Source organism: Scyliorhinus torazame, chromosome 7 (assembly GCF_047496885.1).
Source record: "Scyliorhinus torazame isolate Kashiwa2021f chromosome 7, sScyTor2.1, whole genome shotgun sequence".
NCBI lineage: Eukaryota > Metazoa > Chordata > Chondrichthyes > Carcharhiniformes > Scyliorhinidae > Scyliorhinus > Scyliorhinus torazame.
Genome location: NC_092713.1, coordinates 96,362,416 through 96,385,376, shown reverse-complemented (window position 1 = coordinate 96,385,376; position 22,961 = coordinate 96,362,416). Strand labels below are relative to the sequence as shown.

Below are 22,961 nucleotides of genomic sequence, written 5' to 3'. Positions count from 1 at the left end.
TGCCTCCACCTTATGTGCATCAGCAGGTGTGTGGTGCTCACCAGAATGTGCCCCAGAAGCTGTCCACCACCATTGCCCACTGAGGTGTGTGTCTCTGCGCTGGTGGAGGATGGGGATGACACCTGTGCCACGACTATTATCGCAGCATCATCGGAGCTCTTCTCCGAGGTTTTCTCATGGGAGTCGGGGACCATCCTGGATGCCAGTGCAGTTAGCTCCAGGTCCTGTGGAAAAATGGACATGTGGTCAGTGGGAGAAATGGGTCAGTCTGTCTGGCATTAATGTGTGACAGGCCATCTTTGGGGGCCTGTGGATCCTCATCGCTGCGCCGTATGGCAACCTCCGCAGTGGTCAATGCTGGGTCCTCAGGCACCCCTGCGACCTCCATGGTCCACTCCTCATAGCGGGTGAAGACTCTGATGTCCGCACCCCACAGCTCATCTGGGCCCTCTCCCGTTGGTTGTAGACTTCTCCTGACGGTACATAGAGGAAGCCTCGTTAGCCGCATGCGTCATTCATCATAGGGGGAGGGGCTTGGAGGTTGGGGGAGGGGGGTTTGAGGGTGTGGGTGGGGAGTTTTGGGCGGGTGGGTCGGGTGTCCAGTGCAGCCTGATGGAGATTGTTGACCATCTTGCGACACTTGGTGCGGCCCTCCTGGTCATGCTCCTCAAGCTGACGGTCGCTGCCACTTCCTCCCAGGTGGCGGTGGTTGTCCAGTGGCTAGACCTCCTGGACCCCTGGGGGAACAGGGTATCCCGTCTGGCCTCCACTGCGTCTCACAGTTGTCCCAGGTCGGTGTCACCAAAGTGTGGGGCTGGTCTCCACGGAGGCATGGCTGCGAGCTGAGTGGGGTTGGCTGTGCACATGCATTTTAAGTGCTGCTGTCACTTGTTAACAGGAGGCTGGTGAGCACGGCCCAGGGCGAATCATGGTTTGCGGCATAAATCCTGTGCAGCCTCGTTAAGTGGACCAATTACCATTTTATCGCGGTTACAGCCTCGCCAGGCTGAGCGTCGGGAAACTCGAGGTAGTTCCCACTTGCTACCACACATTTGGTTAAATCGCTCCCATAATTCCTGAACAGACGTGGAACTTCATACAGCCGAGCACAAAAGTGTACTAGAAATATAAAATTAATGTTATTTTTAATAAATGCATAAACATACAAATTGAAGTTTGCAGAGATCAAGTGGAATAAAATGGAATGTGACCTGACTTTTGGGAGAAAGCAGGATTGAAAAGTTCGATTAAGTTGGTAAAAGCGCATTAGAACAGCTGAACTGTCTTAATTTCAATGTCTTTCCAGGGCATTCTTAGTTTCTGAAACATTTTATTCCAGAAAATAATTTTTGCCAACTTCCATATTAGGAATTGGGAGCATTCCTGCTGCAGAAGATGTTTCCATTATTACAATGTGATTATATTACAAGGATGGGGAAGCATTTTGATATCATTTGAATTGAAATTTTCAGACTGGTGAAATATTTCCCTTAAAGATATTGGGAAATAAATTAATTTGTGTTGTGCGCTGTTACATAGACTGTCGTTCCCCTGGGACATGCATCACCTTGCATGGCATTCTTCAGTGATATTAATGAGAAACACCACGCAGGTAGCAACCTATGTGACACTCTTTGCCCACAGGGAATCAACAAAAGCCTGTGTAGTGCCACTTCTATGAACACATTTGTTACTCAGTGCATTAAACAATAGGTCCCTGAATTGGCACGGTCAACAGGCAGTGTTAAAGTATACGGAACCAGAAAATGTTCTGCATTTTGCACTCTGTTTCTGATTACAGAAATTCAAATTATTCCTATCACATTAAACGTAGTTGTCAAAGAAACAGAATTGAAAAAGTTAAAATTACTGAGGACTTTAGCATATTTGTGTTTAAGAACACTCAATTCCAGTACTTGACCGTCAGCAATTTGCCTGAAGCTTGTAATTATGACTGCTTTGGGAAGAGCACAGATTTCTGCTGAACTAGTAAATCGACTGATTTTGCCACTTTGATAGTCTTATGCACTGCTTTCCTCAGTGATGCTGTTTAATGTCAGGGTGCCCTGATCAAAACTGGACAGTTCAATGATATGGTTGTGAAGAATGCTATAAAACTGAAACAGTACTCATATGGAGCAATCTTCTTGTTGGTTAAATAATTGTCTTGTAAGTACTTTTAGATGTGGTGCAGATAGTGTGTCAAACTTCTCTCAACCCATGCTCTTCATAATTAGATTTATTAATGAGCTTTTGTTTTGTTTGAAAAGATCCAGAAGTTACATATAAATTCTCTTTATTTCATCGACAGCTGAGTTTATTAATTGTGCTATGTGACTGGGCTCTGCAGAATTCATAAAGTGTATGTTAAACATTTCTCTTGCTTCTAGCAGCCTATGGATCTAATGGTGTTCTTGTGAAGGAAACAGGTCTCTGAGATTTGTTAGAAAAGCTGAGCACCCCCTACTGCCAAACTACACTAAATGCTCACCATGATTCCCCCCACCCACTTTCCCCATTGAAACACCACAAAGGGTGATTGAGAACATTGATGAATACGAGCCTTCTAAACACTTACAAGGACTATGCAGTATGGAATCCTATATTCAGCACATCTTCAATCCCTGTTCATCCAATTTTCATTTGATCTGTGTCCCCTACCAGGAAAAATCTCAGTTTGCCATTGTGTCCTGCCATTGAGTGAGATTAATATGGCATTACCATTGCTGAGTCCCCCATTGAACATCCTGAGGAGTTAACATTGACCAGAACCTGAACTGGACCCGCTTTATAAATACTGTGGCTACAATAGCAGGTCAGAGGCTGGGAATTTTGAGGCAAATAACTTGCTTGATAAGCACCTCATCCACCACCTTCAACATTCACTCCTTCCACCACCAACGCACAGTCGCAGCAGTGTGCACGATCTACAAGATGCATTGCAACGACTCACCAAGGTTCCTTCAACAGCACCTTCCAAACCTAGAAGGACAAGGAATGCCACAAACTGTAAGTTCCCCTCCAAGCCATACTATCCTGAATGGAACTGTATCACCATTCCTTCACTACTGCTGGATCAAAATCCCAGAACTCCCGAACAGCACTCTGGACTACCCACACAGATGGACTGGAGTGAGTAGTTCAAGAAGATGGCTCACCATCACCTTCTGAAGAGCAGTTAGGGATGGATAACAAATGCTGGCCTAACCAGCGATGCCCACTTCCTGTGAAATAAGTTTTAAAAGTTGTCAAACCCATTGTAGACGTCTGCAAGCACTATGTAACATGTGGTCCACCTTCAGCTCTGCATTACACCCAAATATAAGATTGTAACTGCTTGTATTCAATGCAATAAAAAGCTATTGTTTCTTCTTGTGATTGTTAGATCATGTGGGTAAAAACCTCTCGGGCTTGTTGAATCTGGCCAGAATCACAATATTTTTGAATTATTCAGCTCATCCAATTGTCAAAATTGTTAACTGGTTTTCAATTACCAAAGCTGCATTTCCTGTCAAAACTCATTACTCTAAAAGCCTGCATACTGAGCTGGATATATTAACTCAGACTTGGGCAGCAAGCTGGGGGCTGGTTTGGGGGGTCAAGAATTTAACAGCAGGACCTGATTAGCATTTTTCCTCAGTTTCTCAGGCGCAGTCAGCCAGATTGACCTTCGGCACAAGGCTGCAGTCGGGGAGTGGAGAGGAGCCGGGGAAGATTGAGGAGGCTGGAGGTGAGTTGGTAGTGGGGGAGAAAGATTGGTGTCCAGATCTGGGGAACATCAGGACAGCCTAAGCAAGGGGTGGTCAGGGTATGGCGCTCGGCAATATCGTGTAAGCTGGGGTGTAGAGACTGGGTAAGGGGGTGAGATTGGATTGTTTGGGGGTTGAGGATCTATCTGAACATGGGTGGGGTGATTGAAACATATATGCTGGATCCAGCAGGTAAGAGGTCAGACACTTGCATTCTGCATTCATCAGTGCTTTCCTCAAGTTACCAGGATTCTCAAGGACTGGAAAACTCCGCCAGTCAGGATTAAATTTTAAATGGTGGTTAAATATGAGGCACATAGTCTCATTGTGATATTTAAATTGCCAACTCATCGTCTCAAAGACAGGTTTGTGATCTGTTCGCCGTTTCACCTCTATTAAAACCCGGAAGTGGGTGTGTTGGGCGTTACATTCAGATTTCTAACATTTTAACATCCCACCGAACCTCAATCCATCTGTTTAGTGGTGTTAAAACTGCCCCCCACCCCACCACTATCTTGATTGTGGTTGTAAATGTTATATTACCTTTGATGGTAATATGCCGTTGTTCTTTGCATTTTGATCCAGAATGGTCTGATGAATTGATGACAAAGAAACCACCAACCATTAGATTGAATCAAAACAAATTTATTGGATAACGATTAATTAAATGAAGTTCGCACGCACTGCTGAGCTATAACTAATAACAATGTAATATTGAATCTGTCTAGCAATAATCAATAATCTAATAATCGCTAATGATATCCTCATGTTAACTCTCTAAAATCTAAACTACTCCTCGTGCTGTTATCAGTCTTTCTCCTCTGCTAACTACCCAGCATTCCCTGAGGTCTGATATTTATACTGAGAACTGGTGGTGCCCTCTGGTGTTAAAATTACACTGAGATGTAACAATTAACCCTTCACTGGCGTGCCTATATATATATCATTACAGTAAAAACTATTTGTTAATCATCCCTGTTTAGCATTATAAATGCTGAAATGTTGCATTTTTTTGACAGTGGGTTGTATTTAGGCGCCTTTTCAATAGGATAGCTTTGCAGGGAGAAGAAGCCAAATTTCGAGTGGCAGTTTGTTATTAGGTGCGGATGTGAATGGATCTAAAGAGAGGAGGGAGATCAATTGCATTAAAGTTAAATTTCAAGAGTCGTGGGCAATTAAAGATGTGAGCCGCAAAAGAGGGACAACAATCTGAAAAGCTTTGGTGAAATCAGAAGAAAACATAACCCACTAGTAGCTTTGCTAAGGCTAAAGAATCAGTATTAGTTGAAAATGAAGGGAAAGGCATCTCACCATGTAGGCATACGTCTAAGCTCCAACAACAATCAAGAAACTCAGCACCATCCAGGACAAAGCAGTCTGCCTAATCCGCATCCCATCTGCCACCTTGAACATTTGTTCCCTCCACCACCAATACACAGTGGCAGCAATGTGTACTATATACAAGATGCACTGCAGCAACTCTCCAAGGCTCCATCAACAGCACCTTCCAGCAACTACCAACTTGAGACACAAACCATCCTGACTTGGAACTAAATTGCCGTTCCTTCAGTCGTTCGGTCAAGATCCTGGAACTCCTTTTCTAACAGCTCTGTGAGCATTCCTACAACACATGGACTGCAGCAATTCAAGAGATGGCTCACAGCCACTTTCTCAACAGCAATTAGGGATGGGCGATTAATAGTGCCCAGCCAGTAATACCCGCATCCCATGAACGAATAAAAGTGCCAGAGCAGGTGACCTGAAGTGGGGTGATGCTGCATCAAGTGAGTTCAAGAAGTGTGGATGCAACTTCAGAACGTTATCTTCATAGGTCAGCAATGCAGCACTACTACAAGGAGGTCTAAAGAACAGAAGAAACCTTCAGTCATATAGCTCCATCCAAAATGCTGAAAAATTAGTGTTGCTGAATGTCTGTCCTCAGCTTCCTATTATTATCACTGCTTTGCCATTCCGCTGCTTTATTAGCTTCAGCAGGCCTTACGGTAGGTGGATCAGTTCCTCGTCTGTCTTTCCGTTCATTTGAACTCTGAGAAAATTGTTCTGTATTGTCTATCAGGTAAATATGGGAACCCTGCAGATTTTGTGGCATCTTGATAGCTGTAGCCAATCAGGCAATATGACATCCTGATCACGCCTGACATGTTTTCCTACATGCTGCGCATCTGAACACAATATATTGTGATTCGGGTGCCTCTGAACAAAAGTGCAACAATATGTTAAACCAATCATTCAGGTAGGTAATGCAGTTGAGTGTGCTGAACCAACAGTCTCTGAAAAATAACTTTTCAACTGTCTATGTAAGTGAGGTGTTTTCACTTCTACAGATCCAGTATTTGGCTTCCAGCAGGTGCATGTCAGATGCACGTATTCTTCCATGGGTCATTTTCTTCTAGGTAAGTCCTGTCCTACTTGCAGATGCTGGAAATCTGAAATAAAAACAGAAGAGACTGGAAATTCAGCAGTGCTGGAAATATGGAGTTAAGGTTTCAGGTTGATGACCTTTCATCAGAAATGGAGGAAGCTGGAAATGTCATTGTTCTAAGTAAGTCAAATGAGGGAGGGAAAAAGAATAAAAGATCTGTGATGGGGCAGAGCCAAAGAGAGTATTAATGGGATAAGTAAAAAGACAAAACAATGAGGCCAGAGGAAGTGTGAATGACAGAATATTAAACAACTGCTGTCCAAAGGAAGAAAAAAAGAGCAAAACAAGATTAAGACTGAAATGTGCAAAGAAAAGGAACAAAATGGGAATAGGCTGCGGGGACAGGTGGGTTGAGCAGAGATTACAGGTTCAATTGTTGAACTCAATGTTGAGTCCAGAAAGTTATAGTGTCCTAATCGAAGGATGGGCTGCTGTTCCTCAAGCTTGCACTGAGCTTCACTGGAACATTGCAGAATTTCATAGAATTTACAGTGCAGAAGGAGGCCCATCGAGTCTGCACCGGCTCTTGGAAAGAGCACCCTACCCAAGGTCAACACCTCCACCCTATCCCCATAACCCAGTAACCCCACCCAACACTAAGGGCAATTTTGGACACTAAGGGCAATTTATCATGGCCAATCTACCTAACCTGCACATCTTTGGACTGTGGGAGGAAACCGGAGCACCCGGAGGAAACCCACGCAAACACGGGGAGGATGTGCAGACTCCGCACAGACAGTGACCCAAGCCGAAATCGAACCTGGGACCATGGAGCTGTGAAGCAATTGTGCTAACCACCATGTTACCGTGCTGCCCCAACGGTCAAGGCACAGATGACAGCATGAGAGCAAGGTGGAAATTTTAAATGACAGGCCACGGGAAGTTCGACATCATGCTTGCAGATTGAACAAAGGTGTTCAGCAAAGCGGTCAACCACATTATGAGCAACAAATACAGTGTAACTGCCTGGATTGTTGCATGTGAGAATATTTAAATGTGATCAGCTGTTTTTCAAGCTTGATGATATCTTTGGTGTTGGACATTTGGACAGATTTGACCTTGACCTGTTGCCATGTTCAAACTAAAGCCATGAAAGCGGAAATCCACACCACAGAGATTTCTAGATTTCTGTGGACAGCTTTCTTTGAGATCATCTGCGGACCCTATTGCTTCATCACTGACCACAAAATCCAACCTTTTAATTCCTACATTATCATTACACTTTGCTTTAAGCACTTCATTAGCTGTGAACAATTTGTAAATACCTGAGGTTGTGAAAGGTGGCTGTATAACTGTGAAATATTTACTTTGTTTCTTTTAGGGATCTTGTTCCTGCCTAACTGTACTTCATGCTAATACAGCAGACAGAACTAGAGAAAAATTCGCTCTGCATGGCACCGTCAGTTTAATCACGACAAAAGTAACCAAAAATACAATTGTTTAATTGGTTCAATATTGGTTAAATATAAAAATGTTTTTAAAAATGGATTATGGGTTTATATTGTTTTGTAACTTCAAAGAAAGCTCATTGGAGAATCATGCCATAATTAGTTCCAATACTGAGTCACAAGGATTCGAGTGTCACCACTATATTTCCTATTATTTGAAAACTGCAGGCCTGGTTTGCAACACACAGGGATCATAACATTATGTAGGACTTTTTTTTAAAGGTGAGGGAACCTGAAGTTTGTAAGTATTAAATAAGTTGTCCACAATTTAGTTTCATTTAGAACTCATTTCAGAATTTGCCAGTGCTTTATTATCTCTTCTAACCACAGATAAGATCACGCAGTCAAAAAGAGGGATGTTAATGTTTAAGGGAAACATTAAATGTGAAGTACTCTCTCCATGATCCACTTAAAGGTTAACTATATCTCCTCCAAAGGTCAATGACTAAAAACACCAGACTATATGGAGCTGAATCAAGTATTACATACTAGTGTTGTGCAAATGCTACCAATCTCACCTAGGCATCTATGATTTGTAGTTATTCTGAGCGTTATACAGTACTGTAAGAACTCTGCACGAACAGAACTGTCAAATATCAACGGCAATGTCAACATATTACCATGTGCCAGTTCAGTTGAACATTACAGATCATAATAATAATCTTTATTATTGTCACAAGTGGGCTTACATTAACACTGCAATGAAGTTACTGTGAAAATGAAGAATACGATTTTTTGGCTGACATTTGTTCCTCAGCCAATAATAAACAGGTTAGTTGATCATGCAGCTCATTATTTATGACGCGCATTAGTTGATGTATTTGCTTCTGTCATAACAGTCATTGCATCCTGAAAAAGTAATTCATTTTGTGAAGTGCTTTGAGACGCTGTGACAGTGTGATAAGTTTCTAGATAATTGCAATTTTTAAAAGATTTTAGCTGGAATTATCATCCGTTCACACTGATTGGATTCTCTGGCTCCACTACAGTCAATTAAGTTTTGGCTTTGCGACAAATTCTCCGTTCTCGCTGGCATTGGTGGTTGGGTGAACTTGGATTGGAGAATCTTGACCTTTATATAGACCTGGGAACCCATATGTTCAATTCCATATCGCAAGATAACTAATTTCAACCAGTACAAAAAATAGTGCTCCATAATTGGTCTCAGAATTCCTCAGCTGCTAAACAAAAATAATCCATTCGAAATTGCTATTCAGTGGCTTCTGTTGGCAAGTTTGCATCGATGGATGTCAATCTGGACAGAATGGAGATCAGTTGTTGCCAACAAACACATTGCTACTCAATATCATTGAGTATTCTCATCTGGAAAGTGAAGATCCCTTTTTTAATGCTATGCAGGCGACTTGGAGGCGGCCATGGAGTAAGTGGTCGCACATTTGTTGGCTCCCATTCGAGATGGATGTTTTTGGTCCTTCCTCACAACAATTGAGTGGTGTTGGATGGCAGAATGTGCATGAGCACTGAGGGAAGGTAAAGCCCCTCTGATGGGACTGGTGTATGGCTCAGTGGATGACAAATACAAAGAGAATGAGAAAAAGCTTAAGAAGAGTGTATTTGTGGTGCGACACAGGAGAAGACAGGAATGGTTGTTGCAGATGCCGGGGTTTAGATATTTCAGTAAGCTCAGGGAAGGTGGTAAAAGAGGGGGAGGAGTAGCATTGTAGTCAAGGACAGTATTACAGTGACAGAAAGGATGTTTGATGAGGACTCGTCTACTGAGGCAGTATAGGCTGAGGTTAGAAACAGGAAAGGTGAGGTCACCCTGTTAGGGGCTTTCTATATGCCTCCGAAAAGTTCCAGAGATGTAGAGGAAAGGATTGCAAAGATGATTCTGGATAGGAGCGAAAGCAACAGGGTAGTTGTTATGGGGGACTTTAACTTTCCAAATATTGACTGGAAAAGCTATAGTTTGAGTACTTTAGATGGGTCCGTCTTTGTCCAATGTGTGCAGGAGGGTTTCCTGACACAGTACGTAGATCGGCCAACGAGAGGCAAGGCCATATTGGATTTGGTCCTGGGTAATGAACCAGGACAGGTGTTTGATTTGGAGGTGATGAGCACTTTGGTGATAGTGACCACAATTTGATTACGTTTACTTTAGTGATGGAAAGGGATAGGTATATACCGCAGGGCAAGAGTTATATCTGGGAGAAAGGCAATTATGATGCGATGAGGCAAGACTTAAGATGCATCAGATGGAGAGGAAAACTGCAGGGAATGGGCACAATGGAAATGTGGAGCTTGTTCAAGGAACAGCTACTGCGTGTCCTTGATAAGTATATACCTGTCAGGCAGGGAGGAAGTGGTCGAGCAAGGGAACCGTGGTTTACTAAAGCAGTCAAAACACTTGTCAAGAGGAAGTAGGAGGCTTATGTAAAGATGAGACATGAAGGTTCAGTTAGGGCGCTGGAGAGTTACAAGTTAGGTAGGAAGGACCTAAAGAGAGAGCTAAGAAGAGCCAGGAGGGGACATGAGAAGTCTTTGGCAGGTAGGAACAAGGATAACCCTAAAGCTTTCTATGGATATGTCAGGAATAAAAGAATGACTAGGGTAAGAGTAGGGCCAGTCAAGGACAGTAGTGGGAAGTTGTGCATGGAGTCCGAGGAGATAGGAGAGGTGCTAAATGAATATTTTTCATCAGTATTCACACAGGAAAAAGACAATGTTGTCGAGGAGAATACTGAGATTCAGGCTACTAGACTAGAACGGCTTGAGGTTCATAAGGAGGAGGTGTTGGCAATTCTGGAAAGTGTGAAAATAGATAAGTCCGCTGGGCTGGGTAGGATTCTCTGGGAAGCTAGGGAGGAGATTGCTGAGCCTTTGGCTTTGATTTTCAAGTCATCTTTGTCTACAGGAATAGTGCCAGAAGACTGGAGGATAGCAAATGTTGTCCCCTTGTTCAAGAAGGGGAGTAGAGACAACCCCGGTAACGATAGACCAATGAGCCTTACTTCTGTTGTGGGCAACATCTTGGAAAGGTTTATAAGAGATAGGATGTATCACCATCTGGAAAGGAATAATTTGATTAGAGATAGTCAACACGGTTTTGTGAAGGGTAGGTCGCGCCTCACAAACCTTATTGAATTCTTTGAGAAGGTGACCAAAAAGGTGGATGAGGGTAAAGCAGTTGATGTGGTATATATGGATTTCAGTAAAGCATTTGATAGGGTTCCCCACAGTAGATTATTGCAGAAAGTACGGAGGCATGGGATTCAGCGTGATTTAGCGGTTTGGATCAGAAATTGGCTAGCTGGAAGAAGACAAAGGTTTGTGGTTGATGGGAAATGTTCAGACTGGAGTCCAGTTACTAGTGGTGTACCACAAGGATCTGTTTTGGGGCCACTGTTGTTTGTCATATTTATAAATGACCTGGAGGAGGACGTAGAAGGATGGGTGAGTAAATTTGCAGATGACACTAAAGTCGGTGGAGTTGTGGACAGTGCGGAAGGATGTTACAAGTTACAGAGGGACATAGATAAGCTGCAGCGCTGGGCTGAGAGGTGGCAAATGGAGCTTAATGCAGAAAAGTGTGAGGTGATTCATTTTGGAAGGAATAACAGGAAGACAGAGTACTGGGCTAATGGTAAGATTCTTGGCAGTGTGGATGAGCAGAGAGATCTCGGTGTCCATGTACATAGATCCCTGAAAGTTGCCACCCAGGTTGAGAGGGTTGTTAAGAAGGCGTGCGGTGTGTTAGCTTTTATTGGTAGAGGGATTGAGTTTTGGAGCCATGAGGTCATGTTGCAGCTGTACAAAACTCTGGTGCGGCCGTATTTGGACTATTGCGTGCAATTCTGGTCGCCGCATTATAGGAAAGATGTGGAAACAATGGAAAGGGTGCAGAGGAGATTTACCAGAATGTTGCCTGGTATGGAGGGAAGATCTTATGAGGAAAGGCTGAGGGACTTGAGGCTGTTTTAGTTAGAGAGAAGAAGGTTAAGAGGTGACTTAATTGAGGCATACAAGATGATCAGAGGATTAGATAGGGTGGACACTGAGAGCCTTTTTCCTCGGATGGTGATGTCTAGCATGAGGGGACATAGCTTTAAATTGAGGGGAGATAGATATAGGACAGATGTCAGAGGTAGGTTCTTTACTCAGAGAGTAGTAAGGGCGTGGAATGCCCTGCCTGCAACAGCAGTGGACTCGCCAACACGAAGGGCATTCAAATGGTCACTGGATAGACATATGGACGATAAGGGAATAGTGTAGATGGGCTTTAGAGTGGTTTCACAGGTCAGCGCAACATTGAGGGCCGAAGGGCCTGTACTGCGCTGTAATGATCTATGTTCTATGTTCTAAGATGGTGGAGAGTAGGAGCTGGGTGGGGGGCGGGGGCAATGCTGCCACCCAGTAGCCTATGGAGCAGCTGATGGAATTTCTCAACAGAAAGTCCAGCAACAGAGGAAGGAGGCCGTAGAGGACTTGGCTAAGGTGGTGGAGCAACTTAGGGTGTTGATTGAACATGTGGAGCAAAAGCAGGAGACACAGAGGGTTGGATTCTCCGATCCTGCAGCTGTGTCCGCAGGATCCGTTAGGTCTTATGACCAGAAACTCGGGGCCGCCCCTGCACTGATCCTCTGTCCAGTTTGGGGGGCCTATCAGCTGCGCAGCGTAAAGCCCTCGGCTTTACCTGCGGATACGGCCGGTTCCGTGGTCGCTCATGCGCATGCTGGCAGCTGCTGCGCCATGCAACATGACGCCGGCCGCGCGTGGACCCGGCCTGCCAAAAACTGCTCCCCTGTAACTAGCCTTGCCATACCCAGACCACCCTCCACCAGTCCTGCCAGCCCCCGCCGAATCCCCCCCTGCCAGCGGAACCCCCACCCCCCCCCTTGACTGTGGTGGCGGTGGACTCAGTCCACAGCGTGTGTCCCACGCCGTCAAGGACTTAGCCTATCGGGAGCGGAGCATCGGGGGAGGGAGTCAGGTGGCATCCTGAGGCAATCCATACGGCGTGTGGCGTACTTCCCAAATGCGCCCTTTTTGAAAAAATGAAGACATTGACCTTTGGAGTGGTGTTTTGTGTAAAATGTGGGCAGGCAGGGTGGGTGGATTGGTGAAGGTCACGAGGGGAGTGGAGAGGGTGAGTGTGCCTTTTGTTTTCCCTTGCATGTTTGTGGTTTGGAGAGATGGGGGTTGAGGGGCGGATTGCGGGAATGAGGGGTAGCCAGAGTCCCGCGGCAGGGGTCGCCCTGCTAGCTGGTTGTGCCAGCTAACAGGAGTGAAATGAGGGTGGGCAGGATAAGGGAATTGGGGGTGGTATGGGTTGCTTTTTTGTTCGGTTATGGGGAGGGGAGGGTGAGTAGGGTGCTGGCATGGGTGTGGTTGGTGTGGCGCAGTTGGGTAGGGAGAGGTGGACATCTTGCAGCGGGCCTGGAAAAGTGAGAGGCGCAGACTGGGGGGAGCTGGTTAAATAATGGGTATGGTTGGTCGACAGAGGAAGTGGCCCACCCTTGGAGGTTTGGGAGGCCAAGGGCGAAGGAGTTCTCGTACTTCCGCATGTGAACCGGGTGTACTCCTGGATTGATTTTTTGTGATGGACAAGATGCTGTAAGCGGGCATAGCCGACTCGGCATATTTGGTGATCATGGCCTTCGACAACGCGCTGCACTGGGTGGACTTGCGAGTTGTTCAGTGGGGTGGCCCAGTGTGGTAGTCACCACTAACTGTATTAGATGTAGCACGGTAAGACTCATATACTAGAGGTACATGGGGGAATCTCTGCCTGCTGGCTCCGCCCAGTAGGCGGCGTATAAATGTGTTTGCTCGCCGGTGCTGCTCCCATTCTGGTAGCAGCTACAGGAGGCAACACATCTTTGCTCAATAAAGCCTCGATTATTAACTACTCTCGTCTTTGTAGTAATTGATCGTGCATCAATTTATTGAGCAAAGATTTTAAAACGATGGAACTTCGCAACAAGCCTGATCGCCTACAGCTGAGCCCGCAAGCAGCCAACGCTACGTCTGCTTTTGACCACTGGCTAGCCTACTTTGAAAGCTACCTCCGAACATCCGTTGAGGAACCCTCGGACGCACAGAAGCTCCAGGTCCTTTATTCACGGGTGAGCCCTGATATTTTTCCTCTCATCCGGGATGCGCCCACTTATGCTGAAGCAATGGAGCTCCTGAAAGGACATTACGTTCAGCCAGTCAACAAACTATATGCCAGGCACCTCCTGTCCACGAGACAGCAAATCCCCCTTGAGTCCCTGGACGATTACTGGCGTGCCCTGCACATCCTGGGGAGGAACTGTAACTGCCAGGCAGTTTTGGCAGTCCAGCATACAGAACTTATAATCAAAGACGCTTTTGTTACGGGCATGGAGTCGGCGTACGTCCGTCAGCGCCTATTGGAAGGGGGTATGCTTGATCTTGCGGATACCAGGCAGCTCGCCAATTTATTAACAGTGGCGTCCCGTAACGTCCAGCCGTACAGTCCCAACTGCATGGCACCCTCATGGGCATCGTGGGCCCCACCAGCTACCGACCCCGGGGAGCCCAAATGCTACTTCTGTGGGCAGAACAAACACCCCCGGCAGCGCTGCCCGGCGTGGAGTGCAACCTGCAACGGATGCAGAAAGAAGGGACATTTTGCTGCTATGTGCCAGGCCCGGTCAGTCGCTGCTGTTTCTAGGCCCAGCGTTCCTACACCCCCCCACGGGCGCTGCCATTTTCCTCCTCGCAAGTCACGTGCGGCCCGTGGGCACCAACATCTTCTTTTCCGCAGGCCACGTGCAGCCCGTGGGCGCTGCCGTCTTTAACACCGCCCGCCATGTGCGCCCCGTGGGAGCCGCCATCTTCGGCGCCATTTTGGACGGCACCTCAGGACCCCTGCTCGTCGGGAAGCTCATCTGGCCGTTCATTGCCTGCCACCACCGCTGACCAGCCCGGGGCCTCCCAGCATCGGCCGCAGCTTGCCTCGATCACCTTGGATCAGTCCCGGCCCAACAATCTCGCACCCGCAACGACAACGGTGAAAATCGATGGCCACAGGACGTCCTGCCTTTTTGACTCCGGGAGCACGGAAAGCTTCATCCACCCCATGACGGTAAGGCGCTGCTCCCTCGTGGTACACCCCGTTATCCAGAAAATCTCCATGGCCTCCAGATCCCATTCTGTGGAAATCCGGGGGTACTGCATCGCGACCCTCACCGTCCAAGGCGTAGAATTCAGCAAGGTCCGGCTCTATGTCCTCCTCCACCTCTGCGCTGCCCTGTTACTCGGCCTGGACTTCCAGTGCTACCTCCAAAGCTTAACTTTAAAATTTGGCGGACCCCTACCCCCCTCGCCGTATGCAACTTTACGACACTTAAGGTGGATCCACCTTCCTTGTTTGCAAACCTCACCCCGGATTGCAAACCCGTCGCCACCAGGAGCAGACGGTACAATGCCCAGGACAGGAGCTTCATCAGGTCGTAGGTCCAGTGGCTTCTGCGGGAAGGCCATTGAGGCCAGCAACAGCCCCTGGAGAGCCCAAGTGGTAGTAGTAAAGACTGGGGAGAAGCACAGGATGGTCATTGACTACAGTCAGACCATTAATCGGTACATGCAACTCAGATTGCACAGTATCGGCTCTTTTCCACAGTGGATCTGACGTCCGCCAACCACCAGCTCCCCATCCGCATGGAGGACCGCCAATGCACTGCGTTCGAAGCTGATGGCTGCCTCTATCACTTCCTTAGGGTTTCCTTCAGCATCACTAATGAGGTCTCGGTTTTCCAACGTGAGATGGACCGAATGGTTGACCGGTACGGACTGCGGGCCACCTTCCCGTACCTCGACAACGTCATCATCTGCAGCCACGATCAACAGGACCACGACGCTAACCTTCTAAAATTTCTCCACACCGCCAAACTCCTTAATTTCATGTACAATAAGGAGAAATGCATGTTCCACACCAACCGCTTAGCCATTCTTGGCTATGTTGTGGAAAATGGAGTTCTAGGGCCCGACCCCGACCACATGCGACCCCTCATGGAACTCCCCCTCCCCCACTGCAACAAGGCCCTGAAACGATGCCTGGGGTTCTTCTCCTATTACGCCCAGTGGGTCCCTAACTATGCGGACAAGGCCCGCCCACTCATTCACTCCACAGTCTTTCCCCTGATGGCTGAGGCCCGCCAGGCCTTTAACCGCAACAAGGCAGACATCGCCAAGGCCACGATGCATGCAGTCGACGAGTCACTCCCCTTTCAGGTCGAGAGCGATGCATCGGACGTAGCTCTGGCCGCCACCCTCAACCAAGCGGGCAGGCCCGTGGCATTTTTTTCCCGCACCCTCCATGCCTCCGAAATTCAGCAGTCCTCTGTCGAAAAGGAGGCCCAAGCCATTGTGGAAGCTGTGCGGCATTGGAGGCATTACCTGGCTGGCAGGAGATTAATTCTCCTCACTGATTAGCGGTCGGTTGCCTTCATGTTCAACAATACACAGCGGGCCAAGATCAAAAACGATAAGATCTTGAGGTGGGGGATCGAGCTCTCCACCTATAATTACGAGATTTTGTATCGCCCAGGGAAGCTCAACGAGCCCCCCAATGCCCTATCCCGCGGTACATGAGCCAGCGCACAAGTGCACCGACTCCGGGCTCTCCACGTTGGCCTCTGTCACGCAGGGGTCACCCGGTTCTTCCACTTCATCAAGGCCCACAATCTGCCCTACTCCATTGAGGAGGTCAGGGCCATCACCAGAGACTGCCAGGTCTGCCCGGAGTGCAAGCCGCAGTTCTACCGGCCAGATCGAGCGCACCTGGTGAAGGCCTCCTGCCCCTTTGACTGCCTCAGCATGGACTTCAAAGGGCCCCTCCCCTTCACCGACTGCACCACGTACTTTCTGAACGTGGTCGATGAGTACTCCCGGTTTCCCTTCGCCATCCCATGCCCCGATATGACTTCTGCCACTGTCATTAAAGCACTCAACAGTATCTTCGCCCTGTTCGGTTTCCCCACTTACGTCCACAGCGATCGGGGATCCTCCTTTATGAGCGATGAGCTGCGTCAGTTCCTGCTCAGCAAGGGCATTGCCTCGAGCAGGATGACCAGCGACAACCCCCGGGGAAACGGGCAGGTGGAGTGGGAGAACGGGACGGTCTGGAAGGCCGTCCTGCTGGCCCTACGGTATAAAAATCTCTCTGTCTCCCGCTGGCAGGATGCCCTCCCCGACGCGCTCCACTCCATCCGATCGCTCATCTGCACCGCAACTAACGAAACCCCCCATGAACGTCTCTTTGCCTTCCCCAGGAAGTCCACCTCCGGGGTCTCGCTCCCAACATGGCTGACAGTTCCTGGACCCGTCCTCCTTCGCAAACACGTGCGGACCCATAAGTCGGACGCGTTGGTCGAAAGAGTCCACCTCCTGCACGCAAACCCACAGTACGCCTATGTGGCGCACCATGATGGACGCCAGGACACAGTCTCCCTCCGGGACCTGACACCCGCTGAATCCCCACACACGGCTCCCCACCCGACATCCCACCCTCCGGTTGCCCCATTCAACCTGGCACCACTCCCCCTCCCCCCAGCGCGCCTCACCACAGCCCCCACCCCAGGAGGATCCGTCCTCCCACTGGTTCCACTCAGGGGTGACGAAGACGAGGACAACACGTTCCCGGAGTCACAGGTGTCCAGGTCGGTGCCCGCATCACCACCAGGACTGAGGCGATCACAGCGGAGGATCAAGGCCCCCAACAGACTGAACTTGTAGAAATTTTCCACCACCCCCGCCGGACTCTTTTTTAACAGGGGGTGAATGTGGTAGTCACCACTAACTGTATTAGATTTAGTACGGTAAGACTCATATACTAGAGGTACATGGGTAAATCCCTGGCTGCTGGCTCCGCCCAGTAGGCGGTGTATAAATGTGTGTGCTCGCCGGTGCTGCTCCCATTCTGGTAGCAGCTACAGGAGGCAACACAACTTTGCTGAATAAAGCCTCGATTATTCACTACTCTCGTCTTTGTAGTAATTGATAGTGCATCACCCAGTTGCCACTGTGGAGGTTCAATGTGGACTTGTTGGCAGATGAGGGAGTATGCGAGAGAATGAGGGCAGCCATCTGAGGGTATGTGGAGTGAAATGACACGGGGGAGGGTATGGCCTCCACGTTGTGGGAGGTAGTCAGGGGAGAATTTATCTCGATTCAGGCACATAGGGAGAGGGTGGAGCGAGAGGAGAGAGTGCGGCTCATGGATGAGATTTTGAGGTTGGATCGGAGATATTTGGTTGTGCCAGAGGAGGGGCTACTAAAGGAGAGGCAGAGGCTCCAGGTGGAGTTTGAGTTGGTATCCACAAGGAAGACGGTGGGGCAATTGTGGAGGGCCAGAGGATTAGTGTACGATTATGGGGAAAAAGCAAGTAGGATGTTGGCGCACCAACTGAGGAAACAGGCAGCAACGAGGGAGAGTGGTAGGGTGAGGGATGAGAGAAGCAAGGTGGTGTCGGACAGAGAGAGATAATGGCGTGTTTGAGGCCTTCTTCAGAAGGTTGTATAAGTCAGAATCTCCGCTTGTCGGGGAAGGCTTGTGGCGGTTTTTAGATGGACTGGAGTTCCCAGTTGGAAGAGAAGATTCAGGGGTTGGGGGCCCCTTTGGGCTGAGGGAGGTGTTGGACCATATAGGCTCGATGCAGGCAGGGAAGGCCCCGGGGCCAGATGTGTTTCCAGCCACGTTTTACAAGATGTTTGGTGCGGAGCTGGGGCCTCTGCTAGTGGGGAAGTATAATAAGGGGAGGGGGAAGCTTCCTGCAACATTGTCACAGGCATTGTTGCAAATAGAGGACTGTGTGCTGGGGGTGATAGGGGAGGACCAGCGAAGAGGCGGCAGCTGTCGGCAAATGTGCGCAGGTTGCTCACTGTCATTATGATGCGCTCGTAAGGGCAGGGGGTAGAAGGAGTGGTGGCAATAGACACGGAGAAGGCTTTGGATTGGGTGGAGTGGGCTTATTTTTTGATGGTGCTGGATCGGTTCGGGTTGGCCAGAGTTTCGTGCATTGGGTTCGGCTGCTGTATAGGGCGCCAATGGCTTGTGTCTGGATGAATATGACGAGTTTGGGGTACTTCGGGCTGCATCAGGGGATGTTGCAGGGATGTCCACTCTCCCCATTGGTTTTTGCTCTGGAGATAGAGCTGTTGGCAATGGCACTTAGGGTGTCGAGGGGTTAAAGAGGGATCGATCGGGGTGGGGTTGAGCATAGAGTCTCGTTGTATGCGGACGATCTTCTGTTATATATTTCGTAGCCGGTGAGCAGCTTTGATAGAGATCCTGAGGGAATGAGGCCGTTTTTCAGGATCTAAATTGAACATGGGGAAAAGCAAGGTGTTCCTGATTAATGGTAGGGGGCAGGAGTGGAGGCGAGAGGAGTTGCCGTTCCATGGGAGCAAGTTTTCAGGTTTCAGGTGGCGCGGAGCTGTGCAGAGCTGCATAAATTGAATTTGGCACGGGAATGAAGGTGGACTTTTAAGAGGTGGGAAGTGTTGCCGCTGTCATTGGCTGGGTGGATGCAGACGGTTAAAATGGTGCCCAGCTTCTTGTTCGTGTTCCAGAACCTCCCCATCTTTGCTGCCAAGTCCTTTTTTTGGGAAAGTGAATGGGATGATTTCAGGGTTCGTGTGGGAGGGAAAGATACCACGGGTAGGAAGGGTGTTTTTGGAGAGGGGGCAAGGGGGGGGGGGGGGGGGTGGCTAGCATTGCCAGGTTTGATGAACTATTACTGATGGCGAATATCACAATGGTCAGTCGTGTTTGAGGGCACTGTTGTTGACGCCACTTCCGTTTTTGCCTTTCTGGTATTCCGTGAGCCCGGTGATGTCTCAGCTTTGCGAGTTTTGAACCAGTGCAGACAACACTTTGTGTTGAAGGGCATGTTGTTGTGGGCGCTGATATGTGATAATCATAGATTTGTGCCCACGTGGCTGGATGCGAGGTTTTGGGATGGCAGCAAGTGGGGATAAAATACTTCAGGAACTTGTTTGTAGGGGACAAGTTTGGAGGCCTGGAAGGACTGGAAGAAATGTATGAGTTGCCTAAGGGGAATGGCTTCAGATCCATGCAGATGAGGGACTTTGTGAGGAGAGGGGTGCTTGGCCTTTCCGGGGCTGTTGCCTCCGGTGCTCCAAGATAAGCTGTTGTCCGAGGATGATATTGGGGAGGGGAGTATCAGAATTTATGGAGAGGGATGTCGCTCCGGTAGAGGAGATCAAGCGCAAATGGGAGGAGGGGTTGGGTGGGGAGGTGAGGGCCGGAACATCGAAGGAAGCCCTGCGGAGGATGAACGTGTCCTCGTCGTGTGTGAGGTTAAGCCTCATCTAGTTTAAGGTGGTGCATTGGGCCCACATGACGGTTGCGAGGATGAGCCGGTTTTCTGCAGTGGTGGAGGATAGGTGTGTGCGGGGAGGCCTGCGAATCACATCCACATGTTCTGGGCGTGTCCAAAGCTGAGGGGATTCTGGCAGGGCTTCTCGGATGTCATGTCCGAGATTCTGGGTGTAGGGGAACCCCGGTCCGGAGATGGCGATATTTGGAGTATCGAAAGATCCGGGAGTCCAGGGGGTGAGAGAGGCCGATGCATTGGCCTTTGCCGCCCAGATAACCCGGAGACAGATCTTGTTGTGCTGGCAGACCAGGAGCCACCAAAGGCTGGGGTGTGGGTGAGCGACCTGGAGAAGGTCAAGTTCACCCTCCGATGGGTGGGGGAGGGAGCGGAAGAGGGGTTCACCCTGAGGTTTATCGATTTCTTCCAGGTAAATTAATGGGGGGGAGGGGGTCTGGGAGCTGTTTTTGCTGGTTGGGGGGGTGGAGATACCTTGGGGGGTGGGGGGGGTGGAAATTAAGGAAGTGGGGCTTGGCATCAGGGTTGCTGCGGGCCTGTGTTCTTTGTTCCTGTGTTTTTTGGTTTTCTAATATTTCTCTGTACAAATACAAAATGCCTTTAATAAAAATATTTTTAAAAAGTTAATACTATGCATGCCAGGCAAAAAGGAACATTCCTGGATGCCCTCTTCACTTCCTTCCAACTTCGACCATGGGATGCTAAAATTTTAGGTCAGCCAAAAAAACCTGGAAGTTGATGAATCCTGCTTTTGACTCTATGAAGTAAGCTTCCAGTCTGGAGTATGTTAACAGCAAGTCTTTATTAGCAGCTCATAACTATGTACATATTTACACAGACTTATGCTGTTTCTGAACCTAGGCGGCTGCAAGCTATCCAGGAACAGGAATTTTCAGTTGCTAATGATTTTTATTCTTTTGTTGGGCTCAGGAGCCACAGGCCGAGATTTGGAGTTTGGAATCGTGTTTAGTAACAAGTTGCTTTGAAATGGGTCTTCCGACTGATCAACTTCAAAGGGGTTTCTCAGGGCTAGCTGACCTGGAAATTTTAAATAAATCATCTCACCTTTGCAGGCTGCAAATGCTGCTTGCTGAAGCTGCACTTGGCGACTTATGTTTGAGTAAAACGTCTGCCTTTCTTGTCTGCCTCCAGGCCCTTGTGTCTCTGGAGCTTTTCTTTCTGGTGAACCTGTAGCAACGGTAGCTTCAGTTGCAAATTAGGTTCAGGGCAGAATCTGCTGAAGGTGTCTTTTTCTTCACAATTTCTTGGCAATTCCAAGGCTGCCACCATGAGGAATCCTGCTTTGGACATCATGAAGTAGGTTTCCAGTCTGGTCTATGCTAACAGCAAGATTTTGGGCAGGATTTACTGACCAATCTGCCACGTGATTTTTGGCAGTGGAGGAGGTATACCAGCAGGATTTACCTACCCTCCTGACATTAATGGGATTTCCCAGTGTCTGCACCCCTCGTCGCCGGGAAACCCATGTGCCAACATGGGACCGGAATATCCCGCCGGCGTGAACAGCCAATACATCGCGTACATTCTTAACAACTCATTGCTATGTACATATTTAGAGTAGAATATACAGGTTTGGAGCTGACCCCATTCTAGGAATTAGCCCAATTGCATCCATCTTTAGATTGACCCTGACTCTGGGCAGGTATCTACTTACATCATTGTGTGGGCAGTACTGTACTTAGTCCACATTAACCTTTTATATACCAGAATCTTCTACGACAGAAATTAGTTTTTGCAGCAACCCATGACAAAACTAGAGGACATCCAGGGCCCGAAGAGGACCTTGAAGAAAGTAGCCATGGTGTTCCTCCTCATCATGTCCTACAGACTTCAAGACTAAAACCTATAATCTTGCCAGCAACTAAGATTGTAGTTTCCAACCGCTTCTCAGGCCTGCAATTTTTCTTGATGCTGCACCACTGTTCTCAATGTAGGACCTAGCTGGAGGTGAGCCTCTGCCTTTCCTTTTCTCTTCGCCCCTTTTTGTTGTTTCCCAGCCCGCTCTCTATTCTCCTCCTCTGTCTGTCCTCTGATTATCTGTTTGCCACCTCTTTCCTCCACTCTTGGTCCAATTCAGTTATTACCATTTAATTTTGCATCACCTGTATGTGCTCTTAGTCTTAAATATACATATCCTGTATTTGTTACAGAAACAAAATGTAGAACAGTTGTTGATCAAGAATTATTGAGCTATTTTTCCTCAGAGACTAAGCTGGGAGTTTCCTGGTTTTGCCTGCTCTAGTATTTTATTGTAATTGTGAACTACATTATATAGTTGCTCATGCTGACAGAATACAAAAACAAGGGTTCAATTATGTACTCGTGTCATTGGGGATTTTCCTTTTATGATTGCAGTTTATGTAACCAGCAGTTTGCTGACTTTGGTGCTTACAGTCAGTTCAAATTGATGATGTCGTTTTGGATCAGGGTGACTCATTTATTGTGAAGCAGATGTTGGCTCAATCACTCTGCTCATCCCTATAATTTAATGCTCCTATTTGGTTCTTATTTGGGAATTTATCTAATATTATGAGATGTAACTTTACAGGTTAATGATTGTGATTATTAGTTTCATTGCCAACTTTTTATTAGATGCATCAAACATCAAATATTCTTTGTGTGAAAAGACATTGTACTGTCGTGTGCAATGTGCTTAATATTCACCTTCTTTCTTCACCTTAAAGGCCAACTGTTGATTTTAAAAGTAATTTTATATTTATTCCAGTGATTGGAAGCACAGATGTCGCTGTGTTTATTGTTCAACCAAATTGCTCTGAGTATATGACGCTTTTCAATTCATTTGTGTTGCTGCACAAATTAATAGACATATTGAAATTAATTATACAGCTTATGCCGATCTTTTGACACAATCTCTGGGGTGCTGTAACAATGCAAATTATGCTGAGGTGGACATAGACTTTTGGGGCCCAGTGCTGTCCCTCATTGCGGGGCACCA

The 22,961-nt window shown here is 47.8% G+C and overlaps 1 protein-coding gene across 4 annotated transcripts in view; it reads left to right on the top strand.

Moving 5' to 3' along the window:
* The window catches only part of pde4ba (phosphodiesterase 4B, cAMP-specific a), a 1,458,049-nt gene that overhangs the window by 1,209,693 nt on the left and 225,395 nt on the right, over window positions 1-22,961 (top strand). For 2 of the 4 annotated variants that reach the window (XM_072511113.1, XM_072511115.1), the window contains one exon: window positions 3,641-3,730. The exons of the other annotated variants lie outside the window; for them this stretch is intronic. In XM_072511113.1, the coding sequence (XP_072367214.1) occupies window positions 3,641-3,730 (90 nt within the window). The remainder of the gene's footprint in view (window positions 1-3,640; window positions 3,731-22,961) is intronic. 4 annotated transcript variants of the gene reach the window in all.